Here is a 20,767-nt window from a genome sequence, read left to right on the forward strand (position 1 = left end):
CACGCTCAATGAATAAAAGAAATCAGACCTAAATCAATAATCCATACAAGAAACAAGTTGGAAGGCTTAAAAAAATGAAAATCTAATCCACTGCTTGATCAAATGTCTCATAGCTACAAAAATATACAGAAGAAAGGCTAGTGAACCTAAATCAAAGACAAAAATATCACATCCTTCAAATAAAATTCTCAAGATTTTTGTTTGAGGAACTACCTCCTGGAAACTTAAACCAAGCAAAACTTTCTGGAGGACAACATGAAAATTGTTTATACTTAATGCCCATTCACTGATAAATAAAACACAGGGGAGAGTAGAGAGGGAGGGAGGGAGGGAGGAAAGGAGGAAGAGAGGGAGAGACACAGAGAGACAGAGATAGAATAGATTTTCTCAGAAATGTAAACTAGACCCCATCTATTCCAATCTTCTTATGAATGAGAGAAAACTAAAGTTCACAGAAGTTAAATTACTTGCGAAAGGTAACACAGCTAGTTAGGAAAATATAAACATAAATTATACCAACTATAAGGTTTACTTTTTTAAATTTCTACATGAATAAAGTTGTAACATTATAATCTTTTCCATTCTATTGCCAAAATATAATAGGATGTTAACACAAAGGAAATCAAAAGCTAACTTTGTGAATAACATGACTAGCACTGTGGTACAGTGGAAAAGGTGCTGAACATAGAGTCCTAGGAAGTTTGAATTCCAGGTGTGCAACTTTACTTGGCAAGTCATTTATCCTCTCTGTATCTGAGCTAGTTAGAGCTAGGAACAAAATCCTGCCTGCCTTCCCCACCCAAGATTCTGTCCATTGCTTTTTGTACTATACAAGGCTGAACACCCATTTAACACTCATCCTTTTTAAAATGACTAAAGTCCACAAACTTATGACAAAATCTGCCCAAAAAGCACACGATTAAATATTGAACTTTATCAAAATATTTTCCATATATGCTATACTGAAATTTTTGTTTCACTTTTTTTCTTTATTCCTTCCCTCTCTTTGACTTACAATCCAAAAATGAATATTTACTAATACTATGTACACGATGCTATAAGAAGTACCAGGGAAGACACAAAGAAAAGCAAGCCTTCACTGAAGCATATAGTATGGTTGGTAAAATAGCATACATATATGTGTGTGGGTGTGTGTATAATGAAAAGACAATTGAAAAAACATGATAATATAGGAAAAGTGACAAATAATCAATAAAATCAACTATATAGAATACAATCTTCTCAACTTAGGCTAATAGATCCTAAATGTATGCCAATCATTCCTACATTTACCAGTGTCATAATCCATCTTTGTATATAAGAAAAGGAAATAGCAGCACAAAGAAATTGATTTTCCACTTTCATTAAATAATACGTTTTTCCATTCCCTGTGAGTTTTGGAAGCTCCACATTTGGGTCAATGCTATTCTAAAACAGCAGATTCAGAAAATCTAACCTCAGATTTAGTGGAATCCTTCTTTGATGTTATCACATCTCTAGAAACCTACCATGCTATTCTAGAATATACTCAACAAAATTTTTATTGAAAGATGATGAGAAGACAACTTTCAAGTAACATTTTCTATTTTTAAAAACCTCAACAATCTGAGATTACAATACTCACTATAAAGATTTAAAATCCACTATTTCTGTAACACACCAGTCATCTTTATGAACTATTAACAAAATGAATTCTTCATATCTTCCTTTTCTGGAATCAACGCAAGTATTAACATAAAAACTCCAAAACTACAACAAAAATAAGATTTTAATTTTAAATCCAGGATCTTCTAAATCAAATGGAAACTTCAAGTATACATGAACTTGGGAAAAAAAGGTTTGAGAAACAGATAATACACATGATATAAAAAAGTAAAATCTTAAGTTAAATTGATAAACAATATATAGAACCAAGGCTTAGACAGGAATTAGATAAGAATCTAATACAATTTTCAAGAAGTACATACGCAAGTGTGTCAATCAATATACATTCCCCTGGAACAATGCTTTTTAGGTCTTTTCACAACTGTGATGTAAGTTGTCGTGAAAAAAATGAGGAAGATTAGTTGGTAGTAAATCTTCTTTGAGGCTTGAATAAAGTAAGAAATGGAATGTGCATTCAATGAATAACTTTAAATCTAAGGAAGAGGGAATACAAAATTACATTTTTATATTTCAGATTTATATTTTAATAGAGTGTTTTTTAAGGAAAAGGAAATTAGGATATCAACAGAATTTTCTTCTGTTTCCATCTCCTAAAAATAGAAGTATAGTAAAACTTTGCTAATTTGGAAAGAGGATAGAAAACTGAACTCTAATCTCTACCCAAATGATCACAGAGTCTACATATACAAAAACTGAAATCGCTTTTAGGCTATCTCTGAAATCTGGCTCCTCTTGAACTAGGGATTTATCCACTTGGGCTATGGTATTATCATTTTCCCCAAATTTTATTACTAAAAGTAATTTTTCACTAAAAAATTACTAAAAGATTTTTTTCTAAGTGAGGAGGAAGAGGTGAATCTATGATTTCATTTTTATGGGGATCTCCTGGTGACCAAATCCTCTTTATCAATGCACTTCCACACCTGATCTTCAACTTCAAGGTCTTAAAGAGTGTGGCCTTGGGCAGTCAACAGGCTAAGTGACTTGCCCAATAATAAAATCAGCATGTACTAGACTAGGACTAACTCTGAGGCTAGCTCTCTATCCTTTACACCATCCTGTCTTTCACTTTTAAATTATTAAAGAAACAATGCTAAAATCCCTCCTCAGGTACTTGCTAATCATATTACTCTAGCCAAGTCATCTTATCCCGCAAACTTCAGTTTCCTCATCTATAAAATGAGGAAAAGAATAGCACTGTACCCCACAGGGTTGTAGTGAAGATCAAATAAAATAACATATGTAAAAGTACTTTGTGAATCTCAAATACTATGTATGGATGAATTATTAGTATTATAATTGATAAAAAACAATAAATAGTAAACAGTCACAAAATCATATATACATACTCATCATCCTATGGTAGGAAAAATGAGGGAAAACTTTCCAATGGTTAGTAATCACTAATTCATTAAGTTCAAAGGACTTACAGTTGGTTTTTAATGAAGAAATAAATGATTTTTAAAAAGTATTCTTTGATACTCTCTTCTACCATGTAGAAAAGCAGTAGTTGGAAATGTTCTCTACTCCTACCATTAAAGATTGATTCCTTTTAAAGTTTCATGGTCTTTAAATCTTGCCCATTATAGGATAAAAGGAGTTTCAGAACGAATGACATAGAACCTCAGAGACTATCTGGTCCAGCTCCTTCATTTCACAGGTAAGGAAATCAAGGTGCAATGAGGATAGGACTTGTTCAGGGAAGTTTATGTAGTAAACTGAAGATTCAAGGTTCAAATCCAATGCTCTTTCCACTAAACCATGGCTGTCTCCCATGCTAAGATAACCCTTTATCAAGCAGCCTCCTAAAGGTGACTGTCTTAAGATCATAGCTTCTCTTTTCAATGGACATTCTTTTGTTAGTTTTCCCCCCCCAGGGAAATTTATGCCACTTGCCATAATATTTCTATTTTCTTTTAGTCAGATTTATTTTGTTGGGCATGGCTTAAAGACCACAAAAGTAAAATATGTTCATCAGATATCTGAGTACTAAAAACCTTAATTCATTAGCATTTGTATGGATGTCACAGCAACTGAATTACTAACTACTGGCCTGAAGATGAAAGTGTAAAGGCACTAAATGATTATTAAGTAACACAAAAGTCAAAAAAGACATTCAAATTTGGATGTTGGCTACCTGATCATGTTATCATGTTTACATTATTTCTCTGCAAAGTTTTATTAATATGAGCAATTTTGCTTTTGTTGAAACCACTTGTAGGCTTCACGTTAGAATCAAAATTGAAACTGTATGACTTCCATCCTATGACATAAGGAGAAAAAATTCCCTATGGGAGAAACTAAGAAAAGTGGTAACAGGCTATGCCTAAGGCCTTTAATCAGTGTGATATCACAGGAATAATGAAGCAATTCTATTTTGTTTTTTCCTACTTTAAACTACCTTCATAATACCCATTTTGGTAATGGAAATTATACACTGAGATTTTACACAAGTAGAAGCTCCTAGTCAAAAAACTGCCAATTGAAATGGAAAAGTACTCCCTCCCCCGTTCTACATCCAAGAATTTGCTTGGGATACTGCACTGAAGACATATTTTAACTATATCAGACCCTATACTACAGCAATGTGCAAAAAAATTCCCATATATGTTCACAGCATGGATCAATAAATTTAATTAAATACTGGAAAGCTGCTACTAACTTCTGAAATAATATTAAATCTACATTTATATACTTCATGGGAAAGGGCCAGGTTTCCCTTCCAGTGATCCTATCAAGATCTGTGAGCCTATGGTTTCTTTCACAACTCAAACTATAACTCGAAGCTGACAAAAGGGTATTATCCTCCCCATCACCCCAGGACACTTACTATTTGTTTTTTAAAAGTTCATTTCTTTTTTCACAATATCTGAAGGAGATACTTTTTTACTTATACTGAAGAAATTTAAATAATTTCCCCCAAATCCAAGGTAGAAAAGGCTACAATACAGACCTTCTGTCCCTAACTTTCATGCTAAGATTTTAAGTCCTCAATTTTCAATGGATGACATGTTCCCACAGATCACCCCCCAAAAATTTTGAAATTAAAAGGCTAGAAATAAGACTGAGAGAAGTTTTCCTTTACCTTTTTAGGGCCTACATTTAGCCATTCTATCTGGAAATTTATCCTATTTTTAAAAGATCATCTTCTCCGACAGAAGGGTGATTTTATACCTCCTTTGACACTTCTAGAAGTTAACTATCAGGAAATATTTCTTTTCATTGACTTGAAAAAAAATAATCTTTCTATATGCCAATATCATAGGAATGTTTGCTACCTTAAAAGTACTTTATTCTAAATTTTATTCTTATTTACCAAAGTCATTTGGTTTTCTGAGCCCATTCTCCATTAGATACCCCATCTTCATCTAGCTGAAAGATATATTTAAAACAAACAAACAAAAAAGGCATTTCCTAAGCCTGGTTTAAATGCAAATACTTGTTGGCTCTGGGACTGAACATGTTCCACTAAAGAAGGACTTTGCACTCCTTTAGTCAGTTTTAAACTAACTCAGTCAAGACCAGTTGTACCTAAACTTTTTTGTGTCACAGACCCTTCTGACACTCTGTTGAAACATATGGAATCTTTCTCAGAATAAGGTTTTTAAATGAGTAAATACAAAAACTGTTACTGAAAGGGGTGGTCAGTGAGTTCAGTGGATAGAGTACAGGGTCTGGAGTCAGGAAGATCTGAGTTCAGACCTAACCTCAGAAACTTACTATCTGTATGACCCTAGGCAAGCAACTTAACCTTTGTTTGCCTTGATTTACTGGAGGAGGAAATGGCAAACCACTATAGAATCTTTGCTAAGAAAACCCCGTGTGCAGTGATGGTCCATAAATAGAGTCAGAAACAAATGAACAAGTTATTAAAAAAAAAAAGTTTGTCAACCTCAGGTTAATAACTCTTAGTCTATTCAGGAGTAAGATACCTGTGGCCTGGACGCCACATATTACCGTTTAGGTCCTCAAATGCAGCCCTGTGATTGAATCCAAACTTCACAGAACAAATCCTCTTAATAAAAGGATTTGTTCTGTAAAACTTGGACTCAGTCAAAAGACTGCACGCACCCACATGTGGCCTTGAAGCCACAGGTTTCCCACCCCTGGTCTAGTTCAACAGTTTAATAACAGGTATCATTACAGATTTTCCTAATGTGGAAACAGATATAACATGGGGAGAAGAAGGGTGGTGTGGTGTAGTGTAGTGTCAAGTGTGTGGAAGTCAGAGAACCTGGGTTCAAATCCTGACTACACTACTTGCTACCTCTGTGAATCTAGACAAAACACAAATTCCCTTGGATTCAGTTTCTTCATCTTTAATAAGCGGGTTAGATTATGAGATGATTGCTAAGGTCCCTTCTAGTTTTAAAACTATGATCCTATTATGTTAATCATTGACCTTTCTTTTCTTCTGAATTTACCAGGCTTGTCACTATCATAGAACAGTTTGTGTTAGTTGGACTTATCCTTAAAAGTAATGGCTATGCTTACTGATACCAGTTTTCTCTTCTCTATGGAGTGTTTACACATTTTTTTCATTAAAATATGATCATAAGAACAGGGCCTCTTTCCTAACATAAATAAGACTGCATTGTATGGCTCATCTTCAAATCTTCTGGTTCAATGTCAACAGCAAGGTCAAAAAAATTACTGAGTTAATTCACAGTAAAGGTTGTTGATTCCTTAAAAAGGAATTATAATGTATCTATTATAGATAAAGACCAGTTTTTTGACTAATAATCAAAAGTAACTAGAGCAAGAGAACTAAAAAACAACATGGTTCTGCACTGTTTTATTTGTACCAAAAACAAATGGAATGTTGGGTTCATTCAGAGTCTCTACATTGCTCTACTTAGTAATGGAAATACTACCCTGCTCCCCCACTGCTCTCCACCCATTTAAATAGTGAGTCATTTTTGCAGCTCAGGTTGGTATAGGGAGATAGACACATCTACGAACACTGGAGATTGGGTCTGGCTGGGAGTACTATGTAAAGCACTTCAGCAAAGAAGGAAGAATGTGGTCACTGAGTGCAAAACGGGGTCCCAGACCCATATTGAAACCTGCAGCAGGAACAGGTATTATTTGGCAGCTTTGTCACCCACTACTCTAGTCCTGGGTCACAGAATCAGAGCAGATTAATTATGGGACCTATGTCCAGAGTGTGATTACGGGATAAGGAGCCTTGAGATCTGTACCAGAAATTCAGAAGCAAGCAGCCACAGCAGTTGTGTGGCTCAGACCAAGAGCAGAATGCAGTTTCTGTTCCAGTTTCTAAATCAGCCTGAATCCTGCAAAAGAAAAATCAGGGTAGGAATTCCACTCCAAAGGGAACCCACAGATCTGTCTTTCTGAACCAGCAAAGCTTCCTACTGTTTGACAGGGACTGAGGTCAACAGTAGTTTACTATTATTTAGACCCAAAATCAGGTCAAAAACTTGAAATGGAGCAAGGGGTGAGAGGGTGGGTGGAGGGAAGATGACTGGACTTTGCCCTGAATCAGACCATTTCAGGGGTACTAGGTGCTTGCAGGTCCCCAGCCTAAACTGAGCTGTCCCTGAGTCGTCTCAGAATAATATAACTCAATACCTCAATACCCAAAAAAAGCAATGACAAGATTAGTCCAGACCTTTCTTCCAGAAGTGCTCAAAGTTTAGCCTGCATATGAAGTATGAAGTCAAGAAGTTGAAACAATGAGCAAAGAATCCCACATTTAAAATAAAAATAAGAAATTATTTTAGTGACAACAATGCTTAAGACAGAAATTTAGAAGAGAATGACTCTAAAACACCTAAAGCAAAGCCTCAAATTAAAACACAGCTTGGCCACAAATTCAACTAGAATTCCTAAGAATTTAAAAACTTTTTATAAATGAAATGAGAACACTAGAAGAAAAAATTGGAAAAGAAACAAGAGCTATGGAAGAAAGAATGAGAAAGAGAATCAGCAGCTTGGCAGAAGTACACAACCTTGTCCAAGCAACAAACTCCTTGAAAATTGAAAAGGACCAAATAGAAGTGAAGTATTCTATCCAACAATAAGAAATATTACAACAAAATCAAAAGACTGAAAAATTAGAAGAAAATGTAAGGTAACTTAAAGCAAAACAACTGATCTAGAAAATAGATCAAGAAGAAAAAAATTTAAGAATCCCTGAACTCTCTGAATAACATAGCATCGCATAACATAGCATAACACAACGTAACATAATGTCATAACAAAAATAAACAAGCAAAAAAAAAGTCTAGCCATCCTCTTAAAAACTATTAGAAGTATGTTCCCATACTAAATTGTATTGTACTAAAAAAATATTAAGCTGTATTTTTCTGGCATACATAATTTCTTTACAAAGTAGAGTTATAATACTGGTCAAATCCCATTACATTAAATATCCTTGTATGACCAAAGTTTTCAAGCCCTGCTAATGGCGAAGTTATAACAAAACACCAATTGATGCAATGTGAAAATTTTAGCAGTCCCTTGGAATTGAATGAAAATAGATCTGACCTGCAGGTAAAACAATACACTATACTTTCTTACTATATTTAGGTATTTTAAAACAAGACTGTATAAACCAAAGGCAGTCTTGTATCATAATATGAAGCATTTCTATTTCAGCTTCAAAATCTTATTATTCACCAAGTATTTAGCAAACATTCATGACATTCATGAGGGTTTAAGAAAAATTTGGACTGGCCATAAACTTTATTAATTAATGGACTTTATGTATGTAATGTCATTTTCCTCTATATTTGTTTAGAAGGGAAATAATCTGAAGAATAATGTGCCTACTTTAAATTAATAAGATGCAATTTTTCATGAACATTTTAAAAGAAATATTTCTATGCCAAATTTTAAATGTAATTAATGTTCAATGATAAGTGATTGAACCCTATTGAGATCAAATTTCAAGTTAAAATGATTTGTCAATTGAAAGCAGTTTAATATAATTTTGCATACTAAAATGCACCGTTATGTTAATAACTTAGAAATACAGGTACATATATGTTTCACAGAAACAGAGTATTCCCACAGTACAAGCCAAGCCACAACTATTATAATCTCTGGGTATCATACATTATTTACAATGTACATATCATAAGAATATTAATAAACTACACATACACATGTCACATAAAGAGGTTATCTACACATATAACAAAATTCAAGTTGCATTTTTATAATCTTTGGATACCATGCTATTTACAAGGTACATAGCAGGAATACTGAAATGAAACTGAAGATCAATAGCTGAGCAACATCTCAAAATTTAAAAATACTATTCAAAACTAGGTCAAAGGAGAGAAAAATAGTTCAAATAAAATTTGAATCTCTTACAGATTTCAAAAAAAGCATTCAATTTTGGGGGAAGTAAAATATAATTTCTATGTTACTCACAAAGAGCTACATGTTGCTTACAAATGTAAGCAATATAGTATGATAAAAAGTTAACCGAATCTCAACAAACAGTATCTAGCTCTGTTGGGCTCCATGGCTGGTTATCCTATAGCAGATTCTCCCCTGGATGCTACAGCATGCTACTACACTAGGTGAGCACACTCAAAACACAATTCATTTTAAAATCATAGCTTATAGTACAGTTAAAATGATTGGTCTCAATATGCTTACTTTTTATCTGGTTTGAACAATGAAAGACAGGAAAAAATATGGATCAAAATAGCATTTTGCTAGTAAGTAGGATTCAACAACTATATCTTACTATGAAATAGTTTTCTTGGCACAAAGGAAAATGGAAAAATAAGCAAAGAAATATTTTAAATATTGGTTTGGAGCTTGTATTCCTTCAACAAGAATCATTAGACTAATACTACGGGCACATGCTTCAAGCTCCACAACTCACATTCTTAACAAATCGATAGCCTACCTGATATGCCATTCCTGCTGGTGTTCAATAAAGCTACAGATGCTGCAGAAACTCTTTTACTGTTCACAGTCTGCCCTGGTTTCCTTGAGGTACATTCTTCACTATCACTGTCCTGTAAATTTAGTAGCCTTGGCTGGAAACACTGTAGTCGACATGATCTGATATTGCTTAGTATTTCAGAAAGGGACAGTCTGTTTTCACAATGTTTATTGGAAGCATTGGTCCATGAGAAATTAGAAGAAAAGTCTACAGTTTGGGAAGAGCTTGAAAAACCATTCAGCATTTCAGGGTCTAGCTGTTTCAGAACAGGGTCATGTTCTGTGGATATCCGGTCCATTATGACCCTGAAAAACAATACATGATTAATTACTAACTACAAGAGCTTTATATAAAATTTTCCTTATTTTCACTGCCTAATAGACTGAAAACAAATAGTTTACCTTCCACCTCTGCCAATTCTCCTCCTTGCGAAACCTATACATCTTCTGGGGACAGTAAGAGTTGTAAGGCAGTGCCTATATCTCAACTTATCTAAATCTGCCAGTTCTGAATTGTCATTTGAATGGTTAGTTTGGTCCAAACGAGGCTATAAAGAAAAGAAAAAAATAAAATAAAACATATAGACTAAGATGAGGAACATAGTCAACAGCATGAAAAAAATAATTTAAAAAACTCTAAACTTAGTAGCACTGTAACAAGTAACCAAAACCTAAAGAAAATGTTGTTTTAAGCAGTTCATTGCATTTTTTGGACAGCTCTAAGTGTTACTAAGTGTTTATCTCTAGTCAGATCTCCAGCTGCTGCTTATCCTTTCTATTTTTGCCTTCATGAGTCCAGCAGAACAAGTGTAATTCCTCTTCCACGAGACAGATCTTCAAATATGTGAAGCTAAATATTTCTTCCCCTCTTACCTATCTTAAATCATCTTTTCAGCAAAAACATAACCTAGCTTCTTCATAGATCCTTATATTCAATGGTCTTAAATTCACTCACCATCCTGATTCCTTACATTGGAACAGCTTCTGCTTATGGGTGTATTTCCTAATAATACATACCACTCATCCCTATTCTATATTCTAAATTTCAACCGAGAACTGTACTTACACTGGTTTTCTTGGTTGCTGTACCATATTGCTAATTTACATTAAGAAATGCACAGAATTAAATAAAAAGTTCACTTATTAAAAGCTTCTACTTTGGGCTAATTATTTTAGAAGGTACATATTTTTAAAAGACTAAGGTGGTCCCTGATATTGAGGCCAAAGTTTGAGAGTGGTGCTATTACCAAATTATAGATGTCCTGGTTTAGGAAACTGGACAGAAAAGAATTTAATTTATAATAACCAAGAATAATTCTTGCAGCAGCCACTGGTCAAATTTAAACTTTCCATACATTTACTTTCAAAATAATGATCCAACTAATTGCTTTTGAGTTCCTATTTCCCTTCATTAAAAAAAAAAAAAAACTAACCTCGTTATTCTCTGCCTTCTGTTACCTTTAAAAAATAATTTTTGTGTTAATGTCCTGGCTACCTCAATAAGCAACTCCCAACTATTATCTTTATAAAACTTTTAAAAGGAGAGACAGATATTATGTGTGTGTGGTCTGACTGAAAAGGAGATGGATTGTTCAAAAAGCACTTGAGAACCAGTCTAATTACCTTACAGTCAATCACTCCTTACACAATAATTATATTACTTACAATTCAAGCAACCAGAATTTTGGGCTGACTGGCAGGTTTTTTTATATCTTTTATTAATTAATTCTTTGGGGTTATACTAAATGTGTTTCAACTATTTTACCTGTTAGCACAATCTCAACAAAGTGGTTCAACAAGACCTGAATTTTATCTAAATATACACACTTCCAAACAGAAAAACTCCTGTCTAGTTAAACCAGTTAACTAAGTGAATGACTGGCTAAAATAATGTCCTAACAGTTTTAAAATTGTCATGGTCACATTTGGTACCTGAGAGAGTATGCAGATTAACATTTTGCACAAGTCAAATAGTTTTCCAAAAGTGAAATGTTTTAAAAGTGTATTGATGCTTTTTGTTTTTAGAGCAGTCATTCCTTGATATATATAACAGCACTACACTCATCCTAAACTGAATCGTAGGAATGAAATCTTGGATAAATTCCCTGCAGTCAATAAATCTATAGTTAAACCAAAAATGAGATGAACAGAAATGAAATTCCCCAAATAAAAAAACCTGATGAATTTAGGAATGACTGACTTATTATCTCTTAGCTTCTGTTCTTCACCCAGTAGTTATTAAATAAATATTGCTTACTAATATCTCACTTCCAGATCAAGAGTATGGTGCCTTGATATGATTCTATTCCAGTTCACAATACCACAAAAAAGTAAACCTCTTACAGCAAAATACTGGCATCCTGCCCTCCTCCTGAAAGCACTGGGACCATCAGGATCATTTTCTTCTTCAGGTTCTGAAACTGGTGATGGTACCTAAACGGAAAAGGCATTTCATTTTTAGGTAAGAATTCATTTCATCGTTCTATCTTTAAATATTCCTAAAATCAGAATTCTGGTCATAAGTAATGATGACTTAAATCATAAACCAGATTTCCTTTCTTCCCAAAACACTGTCTAAACGTTATTATTGTGGTTTTAAATGTCATCCACACTCATGCAGCTCCTACTAGATAAGTACATCAAGACAGGTAAAACACTTTAAGACATGTCATTATTTTTCACTGGCCTGAAAAAAAAACCCTGGTTCATCTCAAGGGCTTGATGCCCTGTGGTTGTTGTTTGGCTTTCACTCTCTAATAGGGCCATGACATCAGGCCAGTGATGCTGAGACTTGCAAGTGAACTGGATTTAAGAGAGGGAGGGCTGTGCAAAGCCTCATTCTCTCTTCTGGAGCCATCTGGGTGAGATATAGATCAGGATGACTGGAGATAACCCTGGATGCAGTGGGAGAACTTGGCCTTTTTTAAACTAAGTTCTTTCCCAGGTCTCAGTCTGACTGAGTTAAGAAAAAAAAAAAAACCAATGGCAGAGTTGCTAGCCAAAACAGAAACAATTGCTATTTACATTCATTCTGAGCCATCAGGACTCAAAACAAAAGACCACTAAATAGGACTTCCTTGGGCTGGGATCTATTGTTGGTCAATCAATAAGAGCCAGAGTAAATTAGGTTTAAGGAATGGTCCTTAAGAAAGAAATCTAGCTGTAAACACCAAGATATCTTGTAAGGTTTCAGCCATCAAGATTTGGTATTCCTTTGGACAGAGCTAGTGCTCTGCAGTGAGCAAGGAAAGAGGCACTAAGTATATGCAAAGTAGTGGCAATTGATATAGAATGAAGTGAAGGGAGTCAAAAGGCCTCCAGTCACCAAAATGTTCCTACCACTAGCTTCCCACAGTTAATGCCCTTTAGAACCCTTCTTTCAGGGTGACATTTTCTTCAAAAGATTCCAGTTAAAATGTGGACCGATATGCTGATTTTCCCACCTGTTAATGCATTCACTGCTTTGTGAGGTACAGTGGAAGGAGGGCTGACTTTAGAATCAGAAAGACTTGGGTTTAAGTCTTATTTCTGAAATATTTCAGCTATAGGATCACAAGTCACTTAGATCAAGGCCCCAGGCAACTGCCTGAGACTATAAATTATAGGCAGATTGCCAATCTTTATGTTGGAACATATTTTCACATAGCTGAAATTAGAGGCTTAGCCTTGGCCCCACTCAAATTTACAGCTGGGTCCTAAAGACCCAGAGGAGTCTCAGAGGAGCCGATGAAATATAGTTTGTTGGTTTGGGTAGTAAAAAGAAAAGGACAAGGGCTCAAGGTTCCTGAGGAGCCCAGAGGAACAAAAAAGAGATGAGGAATAGGTTAGGTGGAGAAATAACAAAGCGAAATAGAGAGGTCCCAGAGAGCTGACATCGCCAATAAGGCACTAAACAAAAGAATCTGAAGGCCCAGGGTTCTAGGCTCAGCTTTGCCATTCAGTATGTGTGATCCTGGATAAGTACAAACTCTACAGTACTCATATCTTTAAAATAAGTTAACTAGATGGACTAAGCCCCCCTTCCAGCTCTGGCATTTTGTGATTCTATAATGTACCCAAATAAACGTCCTTTAAAATGTTTATTATTTAATATTTATCATTATTAATATTTAATAATTTTAACAACACTTCATCTAGCTAACAATCTTACTCATGTAAAATACAACCAAGCATCAGGAAGTAAGCAAAAAGGCTTCTGAGCAGTTAAAATAGATGTAATAAAGTATATGCACTGAAGCTCATGCACTTTATTCATAAGGGAGCTCTTGGCTCCTAATTCAGAACTATTTACTCTTACTTCACACAAAATTTATGCAAATCTGGCTATGTGGTTTTCAAGCCCACAGATAAGAAGCAGCAAATAGGGAATCTGTTAAGGACTGTCAAGCTGATGGCAAAATGAAGAGACAGTTGACAGAAAGGTTCTAGACAGAAAACCTACAAAAAGCACAGTAACCTAGACATAGATATGACCAACAATCCTATAATAAGCCAGTTGTCAGGGAAAAGTTAAAGTACGAGTATACTTCATTTTAGAAAACGGTAAAGTGCATAATACATTTTAAGAATTATATCTCTAATGGTTAAAATAAAGAAGTTTGTCACTCAAAAGACTATCAGTTATTATCTGGAAAAGTTATTCATTTGCAACACTGATATGAGGTAAATGAGGCATCACATTTACTTGAACATTTTATCACAAACCTGTGTTCCTACCAGGAGAAGAAAATGAAAAAAAAAATTTCCCACATAATATGCCTTTTGTTTTTTTTTCTGTCACTCCACCTTAAAAAAAGAAACCAACTATGACTTCTAGCAAAGTCTACTAAAAAATTCTGAGAACACTAACTAGCTGAATGTCTTTCTTTGCCAAGGCAGGCAAAAGATTAAAGGAGCAAAAGGGGAAACATACTGCTTATTTCCCGCCTAGAGGCAGGGAAAGGTGCCTTAACCAGCTTGCCTGGCAAAGAACTACTGAGCAGACTCAGTCTCAGAAGGAAGGTATCTGTTTGAGGTGTTAATGTAACTCCACAACCCCAGGGGGAAACAGTGAAGCAGCGAGCTGAGGCTGCAGCAGTTGCCTGGTTCTTCTTCCCTGGGGACAAGGGTACTTAAGGCCCAAATCTGAAACTTGAAAGGAAAGGAAATCCCAAATGCAGCCATCAGATTTTCAGTCACTTTGAAAATTATCTCTTGCTCTTTTTCCTTCTCTTTCACCAACCCCAAGTGCAGGAATCTCTCCTCAGTTCAATCCTTTTGTCCTCCTCCATACAGGTACACATACAAAGGAGCTTTCATTAAGAGTGTCCTCTAAATCCATATACAAAATGTTTATTTCTTGTAAAATTGTTCAGGAACCAGAGGAGAACAAAGAGAAAGTGATGTCAGGTTCTGGATACTGTCAGGTTCTTCAATAACAAGTTGAATGAAACTGAGGGTCATGTTAAAATTAGATCTATGAATTCTAGATATCACAAAATCAAAACACTTTAAAACAGTTGCTACTAATTGTTATTTATTTTCAGGTGATTCATTGTCCTTGGAAAATAGAATCTCTAAAGATTTATCAAAGGTTGCATTACCAAGAGCCAGTGATTTGTGCCACCTTACATTTAGAATGAATTTATAATAAGGAAGGATAAGAAATTATGTGAGTAAATGTAGTTAAGCAGAAGTAGTGATTTTGAGATACATTAAACACAAAAATATTATCATACTAAGAAACATCCATGTACCATTACAGTCCTGTGTTATCTAACAATGAGATCAAGAGATGTTTAGGAAGGACTTGACATCAGCAGTAAACAGTTAAGGATGCACTTCAAACTGAGATACTTCTCAGATTTCCTAGATCATTATGAATCTACCACACACAAATTTATCTAACACTTCTTGAATCCATATAGCCAGGCTGAAACATACAAACAAGTTATATCTTTAAAATTCATTCATTAAGTTGATTATTTGCATAATGAAATGTGTTTTCCTACAAAAATAAATTATACATAATTGTTAAGTTTCTAGGTCAACCCAACTAAACCTATTTAATACACTGTGGTACTGTGCTGTAGGTCTGTAACAATGTTTCTATAAGTAAATGTGTTTTGCATTTCAATTTGATATTTCAGGTAACATTGCTCACTACAGCTTTGGCAAGTCCATTTTTTGTATTTCAAACCACATTCCAGAAAGTGATATTGGTAGCATAGAAAAAATCAACAGACTTGGTACTAAGAAAGTTAGGTAATGATTGATTATCAGTCAGGTGCTGTGCAATAAACAGCACCTGACAATTTCTAGCCTGCAGGATTAGTAATTAACTACTTTTCCATTTCAGAATTTTTGTGCCAGTATATCACTGGTATTATCTAGTCAATGCAATTCAAAGAAAATCCTAGAAGAAGATCTCTCTACTAAAGCATTGAGATTTATAGTCTCAGAGGTTTACCTAGGGTTAAGTTATTTGACCAGAATCTCACAGCCAGGTCCACTACTCCATGCTGCCTATTCTTTGTAAAGAATTGAACATAATAATGGAGGAGCAGTGTAAAATGTACTTTTACATTAAGAATTACTGTGAAAAAAATATCAGCAGGGTTTAGCAGACTGGTGATTAAATATGAATCAAGTTATAACATAGCCAGGGTGGGGGAGAGAGATGAAAGCTACTTTGGTTGCATCACAATGAGTACACTGACAGTTCCACTGTACTCCAGAATAGATTAAATGAGATATTTATAAAAAGTGCTTAGCCTAACAGCTTGTCACAAAGTAGGTTCTTAATAAATGTTTATTCCCTCATTCCCTTCCTTTACTCTGACCTAGTCAGACTTTACTAGTATCATCTTCAGTTCTGAGCATCACATATCAGGCATTAAAAAACTATACAGTACGTCCAGAAGAAGGTACTAGAACAGAGAGAGAACTCAGGACCAAGGCTTAATAAAAGTGCTTCAAGGACCCAGAGGGAACATTTATGCAGATGTCATGATATGAAGTGTTATGTGAAAGAGGGATTATTAGACTTGCTTTTTGTAAACCCAGAAAACAGTGTTTGCTTTGCAAAGATACAGATGATGGCTTGATGTAAAGAAAAAACTTTTGATTACAGTGGTTATAAAATACACACACACACACACACACACACACACACAAACAAAAACAGAACAGGCAGTTTTGGAAAATAACAGATTCTGCTTCCCTGCAAATCTTTTCAAACTTGAGATCCTCTTAATTCTTTCATTAAAAACTTCTTTTAAACTTCTGAATTTAAAAACCCACCTTCCCTGCCCCTCCATCCCCCAAAGGCATTTTCATATATACGGAAGAACAACAATAAAAAAGAGATCTAGTATACAAAACTGTGAATCTATTTCTGCTTGCTTTTATTAAAAGTATGTAATAAATCCAACACTTTGCTTTCAAAGCCCCAGTGACTTGTTTGTACTTCCTTCTGAACAGCCTTCTGGTCTTTTCAGTATACTTAAAATGTTTCAGTAATTTTCTTTTCTACTTTTCATTCCCTGCCCCCATTTAAAAGGGGGGTGGGGGTGGGGAGGAACCACTCTTTTAACAAACTAATATTGTCAACTAAAACAAATTCATACAGGGGCTGAATCCAAAAATGTATTTTTGTCTGTCTGCACCTTGGAACATATCACTTGTCTAGAGGCATATAACATACTTCACAGATCCTATGGAGATGTGGTTGGTCGTTGCTTTGATCAGAGTTCTTAAGTCTCTTAAAGTTGTTTTTAATTGTTGTTGTTATATAAACTGTTTTCTTGGTTCTGCTTACTTCACTCTGCATCAACTCATACTTTCCAGGATTCTCTGAAATTGTATCTTTTATCATTTCTTATGGCACAATAACATTCCATCATATTAATATACTATAATTTGTTCAGCCATTCTCCAAATGATGGATAACCCCAATCATTATTCTTCCAGGGCTTTGTTTTTTCTTTCTTCCTTTAAATCACTCCTTCAAGACCAGAAAAATTTGTTTTGCTTGTTACTATTACCTCCATTTTTGAATGCTACTATTACTTCCCTTTAATTAACCTCTCTTCTCCCTATCCCCACCTATTTTCCTGTTGAGTTTGATGTGGTGTGTTCAACCATCCTTTGTTCAATTCATAGAGGTCCTTCGAATTGTTCAAATAAATTTACCTTTTTGAGATTCTCTGGTCTCTTGTATTTGTATTTCAAAGTTCCTACTCACCTCAGTTCTTTTCAATGGAAATACTTCAAAATATTCTATTTCTTATAAAAGGTCCATTTTTTCCTTATAGGATTATGCTCAGCTTTGTGGAGCAAATTATTCCTGATTATAAGCCTCTTTTACTTTTTTTCAAATATTGTATTCCAAGTTCTCTCACATACGATCCTGACTGTAATAGCTTGGTACTTGAATTGTTTCTTCCTGGTGACTTGCAGTATTTTCTCTTTGATGTGGAAGCTTTCAATTTTAGCTATGGTTTTCCTGGAACTTTTCATTTTGGAGTTCCACTCAGGAAGTGACTGGTGATTTCATTCTGTTTCTACTTTGCATTCTGGTACTAAAAGATCTGGGCAATTTTAATTTGATTTTTCTAAATAAAGTGCCTAGACTTAAAAAAAAAAAAATCATTCCTTTCAGGGAATTCAATGAGTCTCAAGTTATTTCTCTTTAACCTCTTTTCAAGATCAGTTGTATTTTCTTATCATAGCTTACATTTTCCAATTTTTAAATTCTTTTGATTTTGTTCTTTTTTTAACTTAGATTTTTTTTTTTATATTTTTCTTTTCTATCACCTATACTTCCTCCTATATACACCTTCAAAGAGGTAGCTCCATCTCTGAGGACAAAGAATTTTTTTATAAAAGGAAAAAATGAGGAAAAGAAAATATTCAGCAAAATAGATCAATATACTAAAAAATCTGAAATTATATGCAATGCTACACATTCATTAGTTTTTCTGATTGCATTCTCTCTTCTTCCACTTTTCTTTTTTAAAAAATATTCTCTGTGGTAAGAGATTTTTCTCTGGAAAACGTAATAAAAAGAGGGGAAAACAAATAAATAAAAATGTACACTTTTTCAAAAATTTATTTATTTATTTAACTTTTAACATTCATTTTAACAAAATTTTGGGTTCCAAATTTTCTCCCCTTTTAAAAATGTACACTTTTTAAAAAATGGTCCACACCCAGATAACCTCCTTTCCCATAAACAGACAGAAGTATTTTCTCATATCTCTTCTTCGAAGGTGAATATGGTTCTTTTATTATTTTGTAACATTCATTTTCAAAGGTTTTGCAGTACTTCTCTCCATTTCCATTGTTGTAATCCTTGGGTACATGTTTTCCTACCTCTGACTGCTTCACTTTACATCAGGTCACATCAGTCTTTCTGTGTGTCTCCAGATAGTCATTTCTTGTAGCACAGTAACATTCCATTACATTCATGCACCATAATTTGTTTATCTGTTCCCCACTTGATGGACTTACATATTCTTTCTTTCTCCCTACTACAAAAAGTGATGCTATAAATATTTAAGTGCCTGTGTTGTCTTTCTTTTTATCAGTGACTTCTTTGAGATTGTATATCCAGGGCTGCAAACTTTGGGTCAGAGAATACTGACATTTTAGCCACTTTATTTGCAAAATTCCAAACTGCTTTCCAAAATGGCTACATCCACTGAGAGTTCCAAAACACACCAATGTGTCCCTCTTTCCATAAGCCCTCCACCACTGATAATTCTCATTCTTTGTTATCACCAATTTGCTGGGTGTGAAGTGAAACCTAAAAAATTTGCATTTTTCTTATTATTAATGTCTTGGAGAATTCCTTCATGTTGTTAATACCTTGCGGTTCTTCTTTAGGTTAACTTAATTGTATCTTTGATCATTTATCTAATGACATATGATCTTATTTCTATTAGTTTCTTCTACATTTTAGGTACCAAACCCTTAACAGAAAAATTGATAAGGATTCTTTCCCGCCAGTGAACAGCCTTCCTTCTTATCCTAGCTATATACATTAATTCTGTTTGTGCAAAAACTTTTTCAATTTCATAGAAACAAAGAGTTCAATTGTATCTCTTCATAATTGTCTCTATTGCTTGTTTGGTTAAAAAAAAAATTTATCTCCTACCCACAAGTGTGAATGGCATATTATCTGTTTTTCTTCTAGTGATTTTAATAGTATGATTTTTAATATTCAAGTTGTATATCCATTTGGAATTTATTGTGGAATATGGTATAAATTATTTGTCTAAGCCTCATTTTTTTCATATGCTTTCCAGTTTCTCTAGCAGTTCTCCTTAAGTAAGTAGTTCCTTCCTAATCAATTGATGTTTTGGGGTTTACTGAACACTGGGTAAAGTTTCATTATTTCTGTTTCTCACTTGTTTGATCTTTTTCATTAATCTATTTTTTAAGCCAGTACTACTGCTACTTTGTACTATAGTTTGAAATCTGAAAGGGCTATTCACTCTTTCATTCCTAGTTTTTTTCCTTGATGGTCTAGATCTTTTGTTATTTCAGGTGAAATGTTATTATTTTATCTATCCCAGTAATGTGTCCCATCATAACTTTGATTGGTATAACATTAATTCTGTAAATTAACTTTGGTAATAATAATTTTTATTATATTGGATACTCCTTTAGCTTTTTAAGTTTTTATTTTTTTAAGGATTCTTTTGGAATTGAATATACAAGTATGGAGCATGCTGTAGTAGAATGACTACCAAATATTTTAAGCATTAGTTATTTTGAATGGGAATTTTTTCTATTATTGCTTCTTACCTTTGTTATTATATAAAAATGCTAGGTTTTATGAGTTGCAAGCTATAAAATAAGTAGCTTACAACTTTTGCTAAAACTATTAATTACTTCAGTTTCTTTGCTTATTCCCCAGGATTTTCAAAACATAACTTATACCTTCATGTGATCAATGAAAGAAAGGATAATTTTGTCTATTATTTGCCAATCTTTATGCTCTTAATTTCTTTCTCTTCTCTTATTGACACTGTAAGCATTTTTAGAACAATATCAAATAGCCATGGAGTGAAATGGCACCATTGCTTTATTCCTGTATTAAATGGGAAAGGTTCTAGCTTTTAACCATTGCAAATGATGTTTGCTTTTGTTTTGAGATAAATACTTCTCATGTTATAAAAAAGGACCTTTC

General features: G+C 34.1%; 1 protein-coding gene across 2 annotated transcripts in view; it reads right to left on the bottom strand.

Moving 5' to 3' along the window:
- Positions 1-20,767, bottom strand: part of EPC2 (enhancer of polycomb homolog 2) — a 155,818-nt gene that overhangs the window by 8,843 nt on the left and 126,208 nt on the right. For both annotated transcript variants that reach the window (XM_072613157.1, XM_072613156.1), the window contains 3 exons: positions 11,935-12,024; positions 9,994-10,139; positions 9,554-9,897 (listed from right to left, as the gene is read on the bottom strand). In XM_072613157.1, the coding sequence (XP_072469258.1) occupies positions 9,554-9,897; positions 9,994-10,139; positions 11,935-12,024 (580 nt within the window). The remainder of the gene's footprint in view (positions 1-9,553; positions 9,898-9,993; positions 10,140-11,934; positions 12,025-20,767) is intronic.

Source organism: Notamacropus eugenii, chromosome 5, assembly GCF_028372415.1.
Source record: "Notamacropus eugenii isolate mMacEug1 chromosome 5, mMacEug1.pri_v2, whole genome shotgun sequence".
Taxonomy (NCBI): domain Eukaryota; kingdom Metazoa; phylum Chordata; class Mammalia; order Diprotodontia; family Macropodidae; genus Notamacropus; species Notamacropus eugenii.